The sequence below is a fragment of the Nipponia nippon genome, unplaced genomic scaffold, assembly GCF_047370975.1.
Source record: "Nipponia nippon isolate SJK-2023a ecotype South Korea unplaced genomic scaffold, ASM4737097v1 scaffold_13, whole genome shotgun sequence".
In the NCBI taxonomy this organism is placed as follows: Eukaryota; Metazoa; Chordata; class Aves; order Pelecaniformes; family Threskiornithidae; genus Nipponia; species Nipponia nippon.
This window is the reverse complement of record NW_028262324.1, coordinates 4,113,376-4,134,323: the sequence shown is the minus strand read 5'-3', so window position 1 is coordinate 4,134,323 and position 20,948 is coordinate 4,113,376. Positions and strand designations below refer to the sequence as shown.

Below are 20,948 nucleotides of genomic sequence, written 5' to 3'. Positions count from 1 at the left end.
GCAGTGTTCGTTACATTTATTTTCAGGTCTCAGAGCTACACCTCCGGTACCGCCAGCTCCCCCCGTGCCTTGCAAGCGACCCAGCAGGCTCATTTCTGCCCCTGCGCGTCGTCCCCCCGCCCCGTCCTTGCGACGGGGAGTTACGGCCTCCGGTGAAGTAACGCGGGAACCCCCGCTTCCGTACGGGGATACCCGGCGATAATCACCGCAGTACGAGCCCCACGGCCGGGCCGGGCCGGGCCGGGCCGGGCCGGGCCGGGCCGGGCCAGGCCGACCGAGCCCTGCCCCTGCCCCTGCCCCTGCCCCTGCCCCTGCCCCTGCCCCTGCCCCTGCCCCTGCCCCTGCCGCCGCCGCCACCTCCCCTCAGCCCCGGCAGCGGGCGGTCCGCGCTCAGCTCCTCCGGCGCCCTGCGCATGCGCCGCCCCTGCCGCTCTCCATTGGCTGGCGGCCGGGGGCGGTGCGCGTGGCGCTGAGGCGGGGCGGGGCGGGCGCGGCCATGGCCGCGCTGCGCTCGCTGGGCTGCTTGCTGTGCCTCTGGGCGCTGCGGCTCCCGGCGCCGCCGGCGGGCACCGGCGCGGCCGCCCCGGGGCTGGACGTCGCTTCCTACCGGTGAGTGCGGGGCTGGGCGGTGGGGCCGGGCTGGACCGGGCTGGACCGGGGCTGACCGGGCTGCGCTTGTGCCGCAGGGAGCGGGTGCGCGCCATGTTCTACCACGCCTACGAGCACTACCTGGAGAGCGCCTTCCCCTACGACGAGCTGCGGCCGCTGACGTGCGACGGGCAGGACACCTGGGGCAGGTAGGGGCATCGCCCCTGGGACGGGGCATCGTCCCCGCCCGCCGCGGGGCCGGGCCCGGGGCGCCCCGCCGCTGGGCCCCGCCCCCCCCGCCGGGCCTGACCGCGCTTCTCTCCTCGCACAGCTTCTCGCTCACGCTGATCGACGCCCTGGACACCCTGCTGGTGAGTACGAGCTGCCCCCCGGCCCCGCCGCTGCAGCCCGGCCTTCAGCCCGCTCAAGGCCGCGGTCGGCCTCCTCCACACCCGGTGTTTACGCGGTAGCGCCGGAGAGTCAGGTATTAACTGGCCCTGGAGGTTTCGGTCCGGCCCTGGGAGGCAGGTGGCCAGAGCTCCCTGACCCCTTCTGACTCAGGAATAAAGACCTCAGGTGTGCAAAGAAAATGTTTTGAAATGAGATTAAACGGTCAGTTGCTTTTTTAGTGCTATTTGCAATTAACGATTTCGCAAAATAGTAAAACAAAACTAGAATTAGCCCCTAACATTGAATTGCGCCTCTGTTTCCCCATGAACTCTGAGCCTTGTTCTCTGTTGTCCCGCTCCCCCTGCAGATCTTGGGAAATGTTTCCGAGTTCCAGCGAGTTGTCAATGTACTGCAGGAAGGGGTGGATTTTGATATTGATGTCAATGCATCTGTCTTCGAAACTAACATTCGAGGTGAGGTGGGTTTTTCCGTGGTGCTTATGCTGGATTACCTTCCTGTACGAGTCTCTGAACTGTGCCCAGGGGTAACGCGAAGTAGCGGCTAGCGTGAATTTGTAATGCAGCGCAACAGGACACGTAAACACACAGAAGAGTCCCCAACAAATGTCACTTCCATTTTGCCGTTGCACATCACCTTTCTGCTTCCTGCCTCAACAAAAACAGAAGTAGACGTGGCAGTTTCAATATTCTGGTGCCAGGTTTTAAGCTTTTGAATAAACATCTTTTCCACTGAAACGGTACAAATTGTGTACTATTTTCTTACATACTCTTTTGGAATACAGCTGATTAATTTCTTGCTTTAGTGTCGTAAAGTGAAACTTGTCTTTTTTCTTGAAAATCACAGAGGCCTTTGGCGTCTTGTACCCAGTTGAACACCTAACTGCTCCAGTACTGTCCAACTAAAAGACACTGGCAGGGAACAAAACTGTTAGTTATGCTTTTTTTGTTTCTTCTGTCAAATATTGCCGAGCCAGTTTTTGCAGCACTGTCATTTCTCTGTGTTTGTGCTTGTTATGTGACAGTAGACAAGCCTGTGAAAAGGGCTAAAGCCTCTGTCAGTCACACTGAAATTCTTGACACGGGCCTAGACATTTTTCTGCAAGGAATTTAAGAAGGTGCGCTGTATTACTTTATACAAACATAGCATTAAGCTCTCTGGAAGAAATGAAACAATTCCTCTCATAGAGCTTTGTGTTCATTATACTGTTAGCTTTTTGATTGTCTCCAGGGCAGTGCAGGTATAGTAGGCAAGTAGGATCTGATGCTTCTAAAATAAACAAAGATATATATCTGCTACCTGTTGCAAACAGGCAAGAAGAAACAAACAGACCACTCTTCTATTGTGGCACACTGAAGTAAGCTGTTAAAGATGAGCCATCTAACTTTCCTTCTCCAGAAACACTGACATCATGATAAATACAAATAAATAGAACTGGTTTCAGATTTCATTCCTCCCCCACATTCTTTAATGGGATTCTTACTGTGCACCTTCCAGTGGTGGGTGGTCTCCTCTCCGCTCACTTGCTGTCAAAGAAGGCTGGCGTTGAAGTAGAAGTGGGCTGGCCGTGCTCTGGACCTCTCCTCAGGATGGCGGAGGAAGCAGCTCGCAAGCTCCTGCCGGGTGAGAACTTGTCTGGTTTGTGTTGCTGTGCTGTAGTTCATGAGGTGACTGGTGTGTTTGATGAAGATGGCACTGCTTGATGTGTAAACTCATAAAACAGTCCTGCGTCCCCTGAGCTCAAGGCAAGATTAGCTTGCGGGGAAAACATTGTGAAGTGCATGATACCAGTTGTATATATGCATGCCAAGTGTTGTATGCGCTTAACACATCAGTTTGGTTTTGCCTGTTGAGGGGAAATATATTTAATATAAATAATAAATAAAGGCTGTGAAACAGCACCTTGTAAAGACAAGAAGGTGCAGCCTTATCTGCCCCTTTTTGGGCTGCTGCTGGGATGTGTGCCCTGACAGCATGGCACTGTTTCCTTGTGGTGTGTGCACCCTGGGCTACCACTGAGGAATCACAAGCTCAGTGTTTGCACTTTCCTGTCCAGTGTGTTTAGTTCTATTTTGACTACCTGCTTGTGCTGCGAAAAATGTAGAGATGCAGTCCGCTGCTCTGGGCAAGGTGGAAGAGATCTGCAGTACCTTCCCAGGACTGTGTGTAGCTTGGGGTACCCTCTCTGCCCCTCCCAGGATCACACTCTACTTCTCATTTCATTCTTTGCAGTTACTGCAGTCCCACTTCTTGCCTGTGTGCAGTGGAATGTGAGGCACGTGTTTGCTTGACAGTCTGTCAAACATAACACTGAACACTTGTGTGAACCAAAAATATTATGTTTCAGCTTTTCAGACCCCAACTGGGATGCCATATGGAACGGTGAACTTGCTGCACGGAGTAAATCCTGGGGAAACCCCAGTTACCTGTACTGCTGGAATTGGTACATTTATAGTGGAATTTGCCACTTTAAGTCACCTTACTGGTGACCCAGTGTTCGAGGATGTTGCCAGGAAGGCTTTGAAGGCACTGTGGAAAAATCGCTCGGATATTGGGCTGGTGAGTGAGGAATGGACTTCGAATTTTCTGGCCTGCTTTTTGTATGGTTTTGTGGATGCAATTCTAAGCGTAAAAAAGCATAAACAGAGAGGAGATAGAACTGGATAAATAACTGCCGTGCTAATAACTGGGCTGAAGTCTCGTGTTTGACATTATTCCTGAACACCTGCAGCATCTGCATCTCTGCTTTAATGGTGCAACCCAACATTGTGCCATTGTTCTGTTCCATAACAGATGTGGTTGGGAGACAAATACCTTCTACTGGGTATTGCAGTTTTTGTAACAGCAGCTGTAACAGATTAAATAAAAGGTCTGTCTAATGCCTGGCGGGACAATGGCCTACGGAAGAGAATAAGAGCATGGCAAGTGCACCAAGATATTACCAGCCTCTACAGCTTTGGTGTTTTAGGAATATCCAGCACTAGAAGTGTTATCTCTGCGTTCACTATCTCCTGGTCAGTCCTTCTTTCATCAATTTCTATAGCTGCTTTTTGAACCTATGTGAACTCCTAGTGTGGCATATGTGAAGTGGAACAGATTTATTCCTATGCTGTATGAAGAAGTGTTTCGTTTTGTTTGCTTTGGGATCTGTTTATTTTTGGTTTATACCTTGTTCAAGAAAGAGTCTGAATAGCTGGGTTTTTTTCATCTTTGCTACACAAGTCATGACTGCGTACTTTATTCTCAATCAGCTGGATCTGTTCCTAGGCTGAGTCGTCCCAGGTTTGAAGGATATATTTAAATATTAGCGTGGCAGCTCTCATGCCTTTGACATTTTTGGCCTCTCTCTCTGTATCTGTACCTCTTCATCCTTTTCTGCTCTTTTGTAAGATCAAAATTAGGACCAGATACATCATGTTGAAATTGTGCGTTTTTACAGTAGCATAATGGTGTTTTATTTTGGCCAGTGCAGCGTTTATATTGGAAGCATAAAATTCCAAAGTTGTATTTTCTACAGTTTGTAGTTCTCTGATACTGATAAATGTTGTAATGGAGAAAAGACTAGTTGGAACAGACATTGTGAATCTGTGAAATGGACGGTCTGAAAAGAAGGTCAAAGGTTTCTTGTGTTGTGGTGTTGTGATGATTCTTTTAGTTATTGTTTAGTAGATAAGCTTTATTTCCACTTGAACTCCCTCTTTTCTCCTCCCTCACTTCTTCCAGGTTGGTAACCACATTGATGTGCTAACTGCCAAGTGGGTGGCCCAAGATGCTGGCATTGGGGCTGGAGTGGACTCCTACTTCGAATACCTTGTTAAAGGAGCCATTCTCCTGCAGGACAAGGAGCTGATGTCTATGTTTCTAGGTGAGCAGTTTGTTTTCTGTGTGAAGGGTCCAGGAATGCCTCCTTGACTGCACCTGTAAAAACTTTGCATGTGGGACTGTGGAAGAAGAAGTTGAAGAATCTAATAGGGTACATTCGGAACTGGTCCTGAAGCCTTTGTTGTAATACTTTTGAACAGTCTGTGATAACATGGTTACCGAAGTGAGCATCCTGAGAAGTCATTCATTTGACATGGCTCAAGTGAAAGAGGGGCTTCTCTCATTCTTAAAAAATATTTTTTTTTGTTGGATTACCTACCCATCTATGTTTCTTTATAGAATATAACAAAGCTATCAAAAATTACACAAAGTTTGATGACTGGTACCTCTGGGTTCAGATGTACAAAGGAACAGTGTCCATGCCTGTTTTTCAGTCCCTGGAGGCCTACTGGCCAGGCCTACAGGTAAGAGCTGTCACGCCAGTATCATATGGTGATTTTGTTCATCTGTCTTGGGTCGGTCTTTAATGTAAAAGTTACAAATATAACCCTCATCTGTGCTGGTTTAAAAGTTTGGTTTGATCTTTGGTGAAATCTACAGTAGTCTGAGCCTGTAGAAAAGCAGATGTCGACTTTATCCGTGGTCTATAAAAAAGGTCTCCCATTAAGCATGATGGGAGGGCAGTTTTATTGTAGCAAACTCCACTGACTGGTCTCATAATCCAGATGGGAATGTAAGGCAAAAGAAGATCACACCTCTTTTTCCACCATGTTATAAATGCTTTATTTGTGTGAATACTTTCCCATTGAGAGGTTTGCTTTCTCATCAGTACTTACGTTTGGTCTGGGACTTTATCATCCCCACTGAAATAGACTGGATGCTGTGATTGACTAAAAGAAATCGTGACTGAAGAAACCCAGCCTTCCATTAACTAAAAATCAAAGCAACTTCATATTATTTAGGTGTGTGGAATGTGATCCAACAGAAAAGCAGCACCTATCTCCTTAGTCCCGCCTATTCTTAAGGCATCGTGCCTAAATATTACTTACACCATTCAGACCTGTCGAACAACCCATTTCTGTCACCATCTCTTGCTTTGACTATAGGAGTGTTATTGCGTCAGTTCCTGTGGTGTTTCTTCTTCACCCAGATGTTGCTCTGCTATTTGTTTCCTCTCGCTCAGAGCCTAATTGGGGATGTAGATAATGCCATGCGAACCTTCCTCAACTATTACACTGTCTGGAAGCAGTTTGGTGGGCTGCCCGAGTTCTACAACATTCCCCAGGGCTATACGGTGGACAAGAGAGAAGGATATCCCCTCAGGCCTGGTAAGCAGAAATGAAATAAAAAGGAACATGGACTCTTGCTTTTGCTCTGGTGGTAAGATTAAATGTTAGCAACACCTGCCATCCAAAAGTTCCTCCCCAGTTTTGCTTTGACTTAGTTCCTGCATGCATTTTACCAGTGATTTCCATAGTTAAAGCTACGCATTTTGCTTTCTGCCATTCACAAAGGCAGGGCTACCTTTTAAAGGAAGGAAACCATAGTGCTACTACATGAAGCGGGCCTGTTAATGAATTGGGTTCACAATGTAGGATTTTACATGTTAGACTGTCTGACATGGGATGTTTTAAAGTGATGCGAAATGTTAATGTGACTGCCTGTGTCCTTTAAGTTTAGGAAGTGAAAGCGATATGAATAGACCCCTCTAGTTCTGTTGAGTTCCTGAAGTAAACTAATTCTAGTTGCACTAGTAAAGCTCAACATGTAAGAGAGATTGTAAACGTATAATCTGTCAGTGATACTGCAATGAAATCATCTGGGTTTTTTTCTGGTTTGTTGTTTGTTTTTTTTTTTTTACAACTCTGACTGGAAAAAAAAAACACACCTAATTATTAGCTCAGTGTCCTGGTTTCAGCTGGGACAGAGTTAATTTTCTTCCTAGTAGCTGGTATAGTGCTGTGTTTTGCATTTAGTATGAGAGTAATGTTGATAACACACTGATGTTTTAGTTGTTGCTAAGTAGTGCTTACACTGGTCAAGGACTTTTCAGCTTCTCATGCCCTGCCAGCGAGAAGCTGGGGGGGGGGCACAGCCAGGAGAGCTGACCCAGCCTAGCCAAAGGGCTATTCCATACCATGTGACGTCATGCCCAGTATATAAACTGGGGGAAAGCTGGCTGGGGAGGCTGCTGCTCAGGGACAGGCTGGGCATCGGTCAATTGGTGGTGAGCAATTGTTTTTCATTTGCATCACTTGTCTGTCTTGGGTTTTATTTCTCTCTGGATTTGTTATTTTCCTTTTCATTACATTTATTATTATTATTATATTTCTATTATTAAACTGTTATTATCTCAACCCATAAGCGTTCTCACTTTTGCCCTTCTGATTCTCTCCCCCATCCCACTGGGGGCTGGGGAGTGAGCGAGCGGCTGTGCGGTGCTCAGTTGCCGGCTGGGGTTAAACCACGATAGTCAGTAAAACTTTGCAAATGAGACTAATTTAATTTCCTTCTGGTCTGAGTATTCAGGTGACATCCACATTGGACACTTCTACCAAAAATACTCATCAGCATTAACTTTCAAATGTATTATAGCATCCAAAAAGACCTGTTTCTTTAGTAAGTAAACACAGCACAGTGCATGTGTTGTCTATGTAGAGTATTTCCATAGTGCCTGTTTTCGTGGTATTGTAGATACCCCTGTTTCAGAAGCTTATGGTATTGTTTAAAAACTGTATTTTGGGGGTTGAATTTCTTGTTTGTAATCCTTTCTAGAAGCATCGTTCTTTTCTTCCTTTGACAACTGAGTTTTAATCCTTTTCTCTCTTGCTCCCCTCCCATTCTCTGGATGTGGGAGGGGAGCATCATTCACTCTTACCTGAGCTGATGCAATCTGGTTAGAGTGGATTTCTTTGTAGCACATCCTTAGTAAAAGCAAGTATCTGTGCTTTGAGCCAGAGGAAATACAAGGCAAGCTAGGCTGTTTACCTGATCATCTTAAAGTAGTATTGTTACATTAGTTCAAGGAATATCTCGTCTTCCCTGTGTACGTGGTTTGGTAATCTTTATGCTTGCAAATGTTTGGGGTATTTTTGCAGAGCTGATTGAGAGTGCAATGTACCTGTACCGTGCTACAAGAGATCCCATGCTCTTAGAACTGGGAAGAGATGCGGTGGAGTCAATAGAGAAAATCAGCAAGGTGGACTGTGGATTTGCAACTGTAAGTGCTAAATCAACTGCGAAGTCGGCTAAATGGCTGCTAAAAATCAGCTTTTAGAATGTATTCTCATGAATGATGTTTTGTCATTGAGCCAAGCGATCACTTTGGTTGAACCATGACTTCTTTTTCAAATAAGCCCTTGGTGTTTCTCTGTGAAGCTGATCTTGTAACCCCTGGTCATGTTTCTGGTAGTGACTTCCCTCACAGCCTGGGTGGTGGGCCAAATTCTGTCTTTGACTGTTGCACCAGAGCCCAAAACATGGGAAAGGATCAGAAGCTGCTTCTGCCTCCTGTATTTTGGTAGCTACTAGGTGTTCCAGCTCAGCAGGAAGGCTCACATGCAGGCTCTCTGCCTGCCAGTTGTGTGATTCTGCTTTTCCACTATGCCTTGAAAATCTGATCAAACACAAGAGAACTGCAGTGAGTGATTTCTCTAAAATCATTTAATAGAAGATTTCAAACATACTTTCAAGCTCTGTTTTACAAAAAAGACCTTATAAATTTTGGGAATTAGGCCTTGTGATTTGGGAAGTAGGCAAAAGCCTTAGGATTTTTTTTTTTTTAGTGGGGGAAATGATGGGAAGCTTACTGTTCTCCTCCTTAACCAGGTAGGAGGTGCATTTCTCCTGATGGTTAGTTTCCTGTTGCTTGTCACTAGGCTATGTTTATTCAAAACATCTGAAACCTTGTTGATGTATTTGCATACAACTGTTTGAAATACAGGGTGAATTGCTGCCAGACTGTGCTGTTTAACTGAAATGAATTGCAAGCTGCTTTTACTTTTCCCCTTAAGTTCATAACTTACTTAATTCCATATAACTGTAACCCACTTTGTTTCGTCTCTTGTAGATCAAAGACTTGAGAGATCACAGACTGGATAATCGCATGGAATCCTTCTTTTTGGCTGAAACAGTAAAATACTTGTACCTGCTGTTTGACCCAGACAACTTCATTCACAACGATGGATCAGTCTTTGATGTGGTGATTACACCATACGGGGAATGCGTCTTGAATGCTGGAGGATACATCTTCAATACTGAAGCTCATCCTATAGACCCTGCTGCACTGCACTGCTGTAGGAAACGGAAGGAAGAGCAGTGGGAGGTAGAAGACTTGATGCGGGAATTTTACTCACTGAAGAAAAACAAGAAATTCACTTTAAAAAGAGCTTCCGACCACGGTGAAGGGGAAAGTGCAAAAGACCCTAAAGATGCCTCTTCAGAGAAAGGTGGAGAGAAGAGAAACTCTAGGAAGAGCTCACACTCCCTCCTGAGTTGCCCCAGTCAATCCTTTAACTCTAAACTTGCAGTACTGGGACAGGTCTTCCTGGATAACACATGATTCTATTTTCATTATCAGTTTAAATTATTGATTCAGACTCTGGGAATATATTTTTATAGATTCATAATGGAAAAAGTCATACCTCACAATGTGAATTCTATTATGAAGTGAAACAGCTTCCCATTAAATTCTGCTGCTGCTGGTTCATAAAATGGGATTCAGGTATCAGCTGTTAATGCTGTAGAGTTGCTTCTCTAAAACCAGTTGGTTGCTTGAATAGCAAACAGGTGTTCAGAAAGAGAAAGAAAAGTCTACAGGTTAGAGGTACCGTGTTTATTTCATTGTGACTTTGTTTTCAAGTTTTACAGGTTTATGCAGAATCCACAGCTTACTTTACTCTATAAAAATGAGCCTGGGCAGTTCCCTGTCATAAGGGGAAGAGCACAGATCACTGACTGTGGCTTCACTTCTGAGGCTACAGGTCTCCTCTGCGATGTGCTCCACCTTTTATCTTGGCCTCTCTATCAGTATGCGGTTAGGCTGAGAGATTGATGACCAGCTGAGAAAACCTTTTGATTTTGAGGTGGAGGCTCAGATTTGTAGATCTAGCACGTCTGTCAAGCATGAAGGATGGCATGGCGGGAGGAGAGCAGTTGTGACGTAGAAAATTGCTCAGTTCCTCTGGGTGTAGAGTCAGCGTGGGTCAGGACCGAAACCGGTTTAGTAAGCGTCCAGGTAATGTCATCTGCAAACTGAGGTGGAGCATGGACTAGCAAAGGTTTGATTTATCCTGCAGTGGAGCTTGCTTACTTCTTACAGAATCTAACATGCTTTTCCTATGAAATTTCCCCATTTCCTTCCTCTTTTAAACTTCCCTTTGGGGCTTCACTTGCAGAACTCGGCAACAGCCACCTCAGTCAGTGAAGCTGGCCTCGGGGTGGGCCAGCTGAGCTCTGTGTGTAGCGTGCATCAGGGTGGGACGGGAGGGGACTTGCTTCAGACTGAAATGCAGCTCTCCCTTGGTGCAGGTGAGGGCTGAACAGATGTTCATAAGCTGCTCCCTGCAGCAGGCAGCCATAGAGCTCCTTGTGACCCCTCCTCTAATGGAAACCAGGCTGCATTTCTGTCTGGAGGTGAAAGGCATGAAACCTCTTGGTGTTCAGCTGACTTGACAAATCCAAACCTCTAAATGTGTTATTAGTGTCTTTTTGACAGGTGTATGCAATGATCAGAAAGAGAGAAATCAGTAGTGTTACAAAGTTGTTCTTTTTAAAGAAAAAGCGGGGGGGGGGGGTGCAGAAAAATTGAGCTTTCTTCAAGCCTGCTGAAAGTTGAGTCTGGAGCAAGCACAAACAAGCTACAGTCATTTGAGTGGGTTAGAGATACAGGATAAATAAATCCATGTGGCCAGTGAAATACTTAAATACAACTGGGTCAATGCCCAGTCTTTGCTGAGGTGGGGTTGCTTTGAGAAACTATTGGTTTTGTCTCGATCTGTACTAGTGCTGTAAGGTTGCATGAAATCTACACTCCTGCCCTTCAGGATGGAAATCCTGATGCAGTTGTGAGTAAACTACAGTGAGAGACACTTGCAACTTTGGACAGACAGACATACGGGAACTGGTACGGGTCCTTCTGGTTCTGTACTTCTTCTAGCAGGTGGGACAGCCGCTGTTCTGGAAATACTGTGTGGATGCAGCTGTTGCAGGGGAGGTGCTGAGAGAGGAGCACCCTAAAACTGAGGCATTGGTAGACAAAGATGGAGCTCTTGTTAGTGGCTCCTTGTTGTAACCATAAGGTTATTGGGTTTGTTTCCAGCAGTTCATATCTCACACGCTATTCATTGTCTAATCTGTAGAATAACAAAATGCAGGCCTTCTCCAATGGCTTCACTCGCTGCTCGGTCCTGATTCTCTCTCAGCATTGCCCCACCCATGAAGTAGAGGAAAAGGAAAGGCTCGTGGGACAGGCTGCAGGTGACCAACACTGTAGATCTCTGCTAACCATGGCATTTTGTTGCCCTCACCTAAGAGGCTCCAGTAGCAGAACCAAGGGGGAGTAGCCTTAGGAGGTAAGATCTTTCCTCAGCACAGTTGCAGCTGAAAGAACTCATCTGTCCGCAGCTACTGTTCTACTGTGAGTAATTAGATGGATCTTGATTAGTGCTACGAGTCAGAATAACACAAGACAGCCTTCATTTTGGTTTGTTCCAGTAATTTGAGAGCGACTACCATCTTACTAATACTTTCTTTTAACAAAAAGAACTATGATATGATTTCTTAGGATCCGTAGTAAGCCTTTTCTTTAAAACGAAAACTGTATGACTTGGCCTAGCTGCTGGAGGGCAGAGAGCATGCTTGAGCCTTAGTGACACGTGTACACGTTCTGCTATTTCACAGGCAACGTGATGAAGGACAGATGTTTGGGAATCTGTCTCTAAGGGATGGCGGGATGAAATTGTTGGTGGCTGGCCGTCCCACTACAGATCAGATTCCATTCCCTGTATGTACAACGTCAGAGGCTCTGCTGTTAGTGAGAACTTGATAGATTCAAAATTACTATCACAAGTCAGCTGGGAAAAAAAAGTAAAGCTAAAACGTGTGGTCCCCTGCTGCCTCTTCTCCCAGGGGCCTCACAATGAAGGACATCTGTGGGAAGAGATGGCAGGTCTATTTTGGCATATTCCAGCTGGAGGGAGAGCTCCAATCAAGCAATATGGTGAGCGCTTGGTCACGTTAACAGAATGTAGAGGAGTTTTGTCAGGAATCCAAAATGAGATGTGTGTGAAACACAGATGGTTAGAGGCAATTTTGGATGGCTTCCAAACGAGGTAGGTCAGTGCTCAAAAGGTCCCACCTACAGTGCAGACTCCTGCCATCTGTCAAAGGCTGGAAGGAAACCGTGCATTTTGGTCGAGTTGTGAAAGATAGCATAGAAACCAAATTTAGCATTTGCTTTGATGCCGTCCTTGTAATTGTTTTTGAGTTTTTTTTCTCCACTCTAAGCAGCCAGCAAAGTCCAAAACTTATGGCCAGATTGTCTGAGGTATTTCAGAATTGTTTGGATTGGAGAGGCTGTGGATTGATGAAAGGTCAGACAAACATCTTGTGAAAGACTTTTAATGGAGCTAACAAAGGAGAAGACAGAGGAAAAAGAGTCAGACCTTTGCATGAATTGCTGGCAAATGGCAAAAAAACCATACCAAAAAGCAAGGGTGGGGCGGCAGGGGAAGCACTAGGAAAGGGGACTGAGCAGCCTTTTGTATCTGAGGCAGTGTGAGTGTGCAAGTGAAAAGATGGCCGTGTTTGCATTTCTTCAAATGCAGTGCTCAGTGGCTTTCCGTGAACAGCAATTTATCTAAACAGCAAGTCATCCATTAGCAGATCTTGCTTTTTACAAATAAAACTGCCATCATCATCAGGCCCGCGCATTATTCATGGTGGTGTTAAGTGATGTAAGATGTGATGCTGGAAAACTTCATGTGGATGCCATCATGGCACTGGTTAGGCAGTGCTGTTAAGCATCATGTTGATCCCTAGTGTCTTTATTGCTTTCTATTGTTCCTTGTACAACAAAGGGAAGTTAAGATGGAATATAAACTAAGGTCTGCGTTTAAAGTGGTCATACCCATATTGGATGCTGCGTTCCTTGCCGTCTTGCCAAGAACCAGAGCGGGGCCGCTGCCCAGGCAGGGGACAGCAGCTCTAAGCCCCTGGAGAGGCAGCAGCAAGTGAGGGAGGAGGGCGGCCGCCGGTGGGAGTTGTGTCTGCGGGACCATCGTCACCTCGGCTCCCTTGGAGCTGCTGCCCGTACCTTGGTCAAGAACTGGCTCCCAAGCGTCTGTCTTCCCAACGTGCTGTGTCTCCTTTGACTTTTTTTTTTTTTTTTTTAACCCTTGGAGCCATTTGCGCTGTTTCGCAGTGGTGCGGAGGACAGCACCCGGCTGGGCAGCCTGCCTGGGGTCCAGCTTTCCCCCGTCTCCCGGGGCAGAGCCGCTCTGGCGTCGAGGGCCGTCGCCTGCCGGGGCGCTCCCTGCGGGTGCGAGGCCCTGTGTTGCGGTTTCTTTCATTGGATTCGAACCGCTCCTTGGGCGCAGAGCTGTGGATTTTAGTTCTGCCTGCGTCTCTGAATTGCTCACCTCAGCTGGTAACGGTAAAAGTAAAAAAGTAATAGTAAGGCACGTGCGGGTATTTTAATGGAAATACACTTCGGCGTGGAGGTGAGGCAGCTCCTGTCAGGGCCCTGCCGTCTCAGCAGCCCCCAGGAGAGGAGGCCCGGGGCGGGGCGAGGCGTTCAGCCCTCCCGCCCCGCAGCCACCGCCGGTGCCCGCCTGGGGATGGCGGGTGCCCTCCTCCTTCCCGGCATGCCGCGCGCGCAGCGGCGCCTCCGCGCATGCGCCCCTCCCCTCGCCGGACTACATTTCCCAGCGGCCCCTGCAGGCCGGCGGCGGCGCAGTGCGCGCGGGGCCCGGGCGGGGGCGCTGCGGAGCGTCCCTCGCGCCGCTCCGTACAAAGCGGCGGGGGGAGGGGGCGCTTCCTGTTTGTCTCCGTCCGAGCGGAGGAGCGGCCATGGCGGCGGCGGCGGCGGGGGGCCCCGGGCCCGGCGGGGGAGGCCGGCGCGGAGCCCGGGCGGCGGCCACCAACATCCTGGCGCAGCTCCGGCACGGGCAGCTCAGCGGCTGCGGCCTGACGCGGGGGGCGCAGGTACGGGGCGGGGGGCGGCACCTGAGGCGGGGGGAGCTGGGGCCCGACGGGGGCTCGGCTGGGCCCGGGCGTCGGGGGGAGCTGGGGCCCGACGGGGGCTCGGCTGGGCCCGGGCGTCGGGGCGGCTGGGGGCTCCCGCGGGGACGGGCAGAGCTCTGAGCTGGGGCACCGGGGCGGGCTGGCGGAGGTCTGCCGCGCCTCCTGCCCCGAGCCCACCCCCCCGCCCGCCGCCGGCCTCGGGCTGGGCCTGCAAATCCGCCTCGGAGCCCGCCCCGCACGGCCCCGCTCCGTCGAGGGTTGGGAGCGGGTCGTTGCCGGCCTTGGCGGCCCCTCGGCGGGGCTGAGCACCAGCTCGGGGCTGTCAGGCCGCTCCTGGAACGCCGAGGCCGGGCAGAGCCCGGCCGGCCTAGCGGGGCCTGCCGCCAGGTCTGCTGGGAGGCAGCGTCTGGCACAGTGGCCGCTCTCCGTCCGGACTGGAGCGCTCTCGGGGGCTCCCCGTCCTCCTCTGCCAGCTCGGGTTTGGTCCTGGTGCTGGAGGGATGGCCCTGCAGCCCCATGCGGTGCGGAGGAAGGATGCCTCTGTGCTTTCGTGCTGCCTTTCCCTCCTTCCCATCCTCGGTCTGCCTGTAGGAAGACTGTGGAGCAGGACAAGCATGTGCCATGCTGTAGAAGCTGTCCTTCTCTGTCGCTTTGGTTGGTGACAGAGGTTCTTGCTTTCTCCTGCGAAGAAAGGAAGCTCTGCTTGGAACCATAACAATGCAGCGTTAAAATTTAAGCATATTTGATGGACAAAGGCAACCTCATGGTATTAGGGCTGGGGAGACCTTTTAGCTCTGAAATGGGATAGGCTTTATGCTGGTGGTTTTCCATGAAACTATTCCAGGTCTATTTCAAATTTGTCATCTTTCCCAGCTGATGATGCTGGGAAATACCGAGAAATGAAACCAGCTCGTTAACCTAGGCTTGTGCCTATTGTGTGCTTATGCTGGCTTTTTTAAGAAGCTGCTCACAGATAATGGACTATTAATTTTTCTTTATGCAGAATAACTGGCGTTTCTTTTACAGATTAAATGCGAAATAGTGCAAAGACTTGAAAGCTGAAGCGTGGGATAAAGAATTTACATTCGGGTGCTGATTTATTGAGCTAAAGTACCTTTAAAGAGTTGAATTGGAATAAAAAAATGGGATTTCTCCAAGTGGTTTTCACTAGTGCAGACAGCAGTATTTTCCTTGATTAGCAAGGATTCTGAGCAATTGCTAAGGGAAGACTTGTTCATCATAAATGTCCATGCCTCATTCTGTAGCTGAGGTAGGTAATAGAGCAGGAGGTGATTTTTAACAGCTCTTTTGTCCTTATTGTACTTCTTGCTCAGACAGTAGTTTGGTTAATACTTAAGAAAAAGCAAATCGTGGGCATGAATTTAAACCCAATGTTGTCTCTTTTGAAGGAATTTATTTCTGTGGGATTGTTTTAGGAGTGTATTTCATATGGCGTGTAGACAAAGCGGCACATTGTCTCGCTAACTTGCCTGTCCACCTCTGCGCTCTTGCTTGTTCGCTCCCCCACAACCATAGCAATTTAAGTCAGATAAACCTGTAACAACGTTGTGCACCAGTGTACCTCCACTCTGGGCTTTGGTTTGCTTGAGAAATGCAGTGGCTTTTATGAATTGTTGGAAATAACTGCCGAAGCAAATGACCAGGCTTTTACAGTAATCGAGGAAACTTCTGCTAGTTATATCCTCCTTCTCATAATGCCCAAGTTTGAGGGTTTTTTTTGTTGCTGGGGTTTTGTTTGTTTGTTTTATTTTACTTTATAAATTTCACTATCGCTGTGTTGCCCTGAAAGACTTAAAAGCTTGGATGCCTAGGGCTCCCAGTGCTTCATAAATGCTGTAGGAATACATTTTTAAATCACTTAGACTAAGGGGGGAAAGAAACAACTCCCTGAATGATTTTGAACTTTGTAAATTACGTGTCTCTGTACTTTTACCTTCAAGCAGTTTTTTGTTTGTAGATGATCTAAATATAAAACACTTTGATGTAACTTTTAAAGAAATACGAGGCAGGTTTGGGTGCTTTTCTTTTTTAAGTTCTATTTTTTATCAAAATGTTTGCAGTTTTTCTGCAGTTGACTCCTCAGTGACAGTGTGGTAGCCCTTGCTTAAGTTTCTCAACTCATTTGCTCCTGAAAAGCCTGAGAGCAGATCAAGTTTCCAAGCTGCTGTGTTGGGGCCTAGAAGAACAAGTCAGGAGTGTCCTTCGAGCTCTTTCTTCCCATTCTTTGCAAGGAAGTTTTGGGTCATATGCTGCCTGGACTGCACCACTGGTATGCCGTGAGGAAGAGAAACCCTTTTGAAGATCTTAATTCAGAGAGATTGGGAAACACTATTCCTTGCAGTGGTGTCTGCCATCCGAGTAGTGTTCTCTCACAATGTTGTTCACTGTATTTTAGCATCTGATCTCTGGGAGACAATTAGTACCCTTCTGTGGGCAGCAGTGGCATTTATTCTTAAACAAAGCTTTGTGCACTATTTTTAGGTGATCTCAAGATCCATTTTTGTATGAGAAAAGCAGGGGCCTGCCTTTGAATTGGTAAGGATAATTGTTGACAGGCCTACATCTGAAAGTACATTGGTCTGATCTTACAGGGACATAAAAATATTTTTAACAGCAGCAGCCTCCTGAATATCTGGCAGTTTTGAGGCCAGCTAAGTCTCTGAAATCTGGATCCTTGTGTGTTCTTGCTGTCCTCGCCTACCAGGAGCCATAGCTTTCTTGCCGGTTGGTCTCTTTCCTTTATTACTAATAATAAGAAGGTTGATGGATAATGCAGATTTCAGTAGATATTGCCATTATGTGTTCATATATCCATTTTAGCCATATTGCTAGCATCAGCTGCTGCCCTTGATGCAAGCCTCAATCATTGGTATCACATTGCATAACCGTGCATCGGGGTTTGCCTTAGCACTGAGTACAGAGCAGGTGAAAGGGGCTTTTCGCATATTGGTAAACTAGAGCAACTTCCCAGAAGTGACACGCATTTTCTAAAAAGGAAAAATATTGCTTGTGAACTGGCTGGTCTGTACTGTGTGCACACAGGCACTGTAAATAAGACCTGACGGGGTTTACGCTGCGGTTCCTTGAAGGCAAAGGAACATTTTGGCTCAGCTGATCAAGCTCAAATCCCCTTAGCAAGAAGGGCACACTCTTCATCTGCTGCAAGCCATCTGTGAAAAGCATGTATGACGAAACATGAAACCAGAAGATACTTAGGTGCAGCTACGTGAACCCCTGTAGACAGGGCAGTATAATAACAAACTAACCAGCGATTTGTTGGCGAACTACCGTGCTTCTGGTGCAGTCCCAAGAGCAGATCGTCAGCACTGGTCTCACTCTCACAGGATTGCCAAGGCTTAGCTGAAACAATCAGAATGGAAAAAGAGAGTCCATTTTTCCAGCTGTATTTCATGATCTGCTATTCCTAGGAGTAGATGCTTTCCTTAGCAGTATAGTCCCTATCCACTCTGAAAAAAACCTCTCTGTGGAAGGAAAACATTTTCTGCCTCAGATATCCAGATTTCCAGCTCCTGCCATTACAGATTATCAGTAGTCTGTAGTAGTTTCCTAACTCTGAGAAAATATTTTGTTTTCTAATCAGTTTTGTTTCCTCCTTAGACCACCACCAACAAAAAAACATTTGTGCGGATATAATCCACTTTAGCAGCTCTAATTGTATGGGTCTTAGCAGGCCTCTTCAGTAGAGGACAGCTAGCGAGTACTGGAAAGCCTGGACATGCTTTTTATATGACAGGGACCAGAGCTCTGTTGTACACTAGAAATGCTCAAAAGTGGTAGCATTGGACTCCAGTAGTCTTATTTTGTGTGACTAAAGATGAGTGGGAAGAAAACTGTTGTAGATGTGATATTCCTTGCCGCTCTGCTTTTTCCTAGATATCCCTATAGATTTTGCTTTCTTACAAAATGAATTAAAGAAGAAACTTAGGCAGTTCCAAGGAAAAAGTAATCACTGAGAGGTTAATAAAATTTTACATATTAGTTGATTTTTTTTTCTCCAAGATCATCAAAACCAACATTAGTAGCTATTATTACTATCTGGTAGATTCTGTAGGGGTTTGGAAGAGCTGCTGGTGTTAAAGATCTGTGTTGGAGTTGTTCTGCTCTCGGAAACGCTGTGGGGTTTTGAGATTCACGAGACTTGTTATTTGTCTTGGTAGACTAGCTCTTCCTCCAGTGACAGTGAGCAGAGCAGTAGTTTGGGAGTCGCGGGGATGGTTAGACCTGGCTAGAAGCTATGGCAGGTTTTATCCTAGGACACCCTGTCCCTGGGTTCGTGCCAGCTTTTGGGTCAGCAGGAGAAGGATGGCGGGCTCTATCCAGGGTTGTGGGATGGAGAAACAGTAGTTATGGGAAACTTGATCCACACTTTGAAGAATCTACGAGCTGGAGAGAGGCTGGAAATAGGTGTTTTACCTGGCCTTCCCCCAGCTTAATATCACCAACGGAGTTTCTTTTTATGAATAAAATCTTGGGGGCTCTGACATGTTCTTGATCAGAGCTATGTGCAAAAGGCCCAGCTGGTGACTGGCCGCGGTGCTTACTGCCCTGCAGCTGCCGGGGGGCCGCTCACGGCTTCTCCCCGGAACGCTTTCCAGAATCACTCTGTAGGCCAGAAGTTGTGTTTCTGTAGTACACCGTTGTGTTAAAATGCAAAACCTGGAGGGGGTCATTTACCTTGGTTTTAGGCTTTTTTGTGAAAAGTTGTGTGAGGAAAGAGACAACTTAGCTGACTGATGCATGTTTGTTAGCGACTGAAAATATAATAAAGAGCTGGGATGACGAGGCACTCCCCAAAATACTGAATAATCGTTCTGGCAGTCTGTCAGAGATGACTTCCTAAGTTATTACTGTTCAGAGGAAAATCAAATATTTAATTGCACAAATATTAGTTTCCTGTTTTTTAAAGGTACAGCCTAAAAGGTTTGAAGGAAAGGATATGGAAAGGCTTCAATTTTATTAAAAATATGTATAGACCATGTGCTTGCATCTTTTTCTTGAGAGCCATAATCTTGTGCCTGTTTTTCCTTTCAAACTTTCAGAACATTTGCATATATACTTCAGCAGTGGTCATGGAAAATACTGAGAATGGAAATTCTGCTTCTCTAAAGCACCTCCAGTCTTACCTTAATGCATGATTGCAACAGAAAATGGAATTAAGAAAAATTACAACTGATGTGTCATAGCTGTAAAGTCTATCACAGCATGAATTCTTTAGTGCTGTAAAGGATGCTTGGCCACATGAGTCACTATTTTTTGCTTTTTGAAAGATCACAGAAAACACCCTCCTGTAGCGAGTGTTGAGCAAGACAGTGAAATGTTTGAAGGGTACAATGTGAAATAGAGACACAATTTTGTTAGAAAACTGTTAGCCCTGCTCTGGAGAGCAAAGGGGAGGGTTAGCTCATGGTATTTCTGCTTCTGTCATGTGCTCATGGGCCTTCAGTTCGTCAGCAACTATGGCAAGACATGGAGATGTGTCACTGACCACAGCTTAGAAAAGTGGTAGAGACAAGGTTAGGAAAATAAGAGGTTTACTTTGTAGGGCAATGAAAATTGTCACAATGCAGGAACACAAATGGAAAGGAAAATCCTCACTGGAAGGGGAAGGGATTTTGAAGCAATCATGACTACAAGAGATCTCAGGCCAGTAACAAATGTTTTGGCGAGGCTCGTAACACAGTTCTGACCATGTGCAGGGGCGCGGGCCCAAAGCGGCGGGGAGAATAAGCTGCTTCTGTTGGAGAGGCTGTGCCTGGAGGATAGCAGTCATGGGTAGGAACATCAATAGCAAATAACATAGCAAAGTGCAGAGGGAGAAAGGAAAGGGGAACTGAACTGATCAAGTGATGGATTTAGGTAGATAATAACATATAACTTAATGAAGATTTAGGTAGTATTCAAAATTATTTATTGACCATTATGCTAATGGATGCTGGGGTGTTTTAAAAGGATTTATAGCACAGGAGGAGTAGAAAAAAATTTAAAAATAAAATACTCAGATTTGTGTGTAGTGTCTTTGTTTCAGCCCTTTGTATACTTCCAGGAAAAATTATGCACAAAAGTTATTTAAACTCTGTAGTAGGGAAGTTTTCCTATGGTACTTACCAGTCTTTGGAGTAATCTCCCAGGAAATCCTGTGCTCCAGTCCTTTGGGAGACTTTAAAGAGAAAACCACTCAGTCTGCTCTGCCTTGCAGTGATGGATAGGCTTGATGACACATTTTTAACTCTGTACTTAAATCCCCTTGGAAGTCTGTGATTGCCCTTCCAGCAAAACCACGCTGCCGTGGCTTCAACAGCACCACTGGAGGAGGGGGAGATGCCTGGTACTGGTGAGGTGTCTGCTCACCTGGCTGGAAACTGCCAGTGTAATGTAAAACCGGCAGCGTACGCGTACGGACAGCCTTGGACTATGGCACGCTTTAGGAGCTCTGGGCCTGAGCTAGTGCGTGCCGCTGTGTCTGAGGCCTGCCTGGACCGTAACCGCTTCTGGAGAGCCACAGCGTGCCATCCCCTGGGTTTTGCGGTTTGTGATTCAAAACTTGGATGCGTTATGGCAAACTTCTGAGAAGTGACTGTGTGGTGTCTTGGTGTTTGTACCAGTTTGGTTTACTGTACCTGGGTGGTAGGGAAGTTTTGACGCTGGTTCTTCTGTTTTCCCAGTAATTGGTACTTACTCTGTCTTCTTCTCATGCCAGTAAGGCGTGGCGGTTCATAACCCCTGCAACCATCAGTTAGGTAGGCACTTTCTTTTAATTTATGCCATATCCAGCTGGGCTTCTGCAACCTCCCCTTCTTGCTAGATAGTATCTAACTTCACAAGCTTTGTATGCAAGATTTCAGAGA

At 46.9% G+C, this 20,948-nt stretch overlaps 2 protein-coding genes across 2 annotated transcripts in view; both read left to right on the top strand.

The window, feature by feature from the left end:
- The first annotated feature begins 481 nt into the window (after positions 1-481).
- On the top strand, positions 482-13,165 carry EDEM2 (ER degradation enhancing alpha-mannosidase like protein 2). Its single transcript, XM_087750289.1, has 11 exons — positions 482-609; positions 687-797; positions 920-959; positions 1,346-1,451; positions 2,494-2,619; positions 3,344-3,555; positions 4,720-4,861; positions 5,158-5,282; positions 6,002-6,146; positions 7,917-8,038; positions 8,888-13,165. Exons 1-11 carry the CDS (start codon positions 497-499, stop codon positions 9,377-9,379), a joined length of 1,734 nt encoding a protein of 577 aa, XP_087606415.1. The 5' UTR covers positions 482-496; the 3' UTR covers positions 9,380-13,165.
- Positions 13,166-13,824: 659 nt separating this feature from the next.
- Positions 13,825-20,948, top strand: part of TRPC4AP (transient receptor potential cation channel subfamily C member 4 associated protein) — a 39,132-nt gene continuing 32,008 nt past the window's right edge. The window contains exon 1 of the mRNA XM_087749488.1: positions 13,825-14,022. Coding sequence (XP_087605614.1) covers positions 13,888-14,022 — 135 coding nt within the window. The 5' untranslated portion in view covers positions 13,825-13,887. The remainder of the gene's footprint in view (positions 14,023-20,948) is intronic.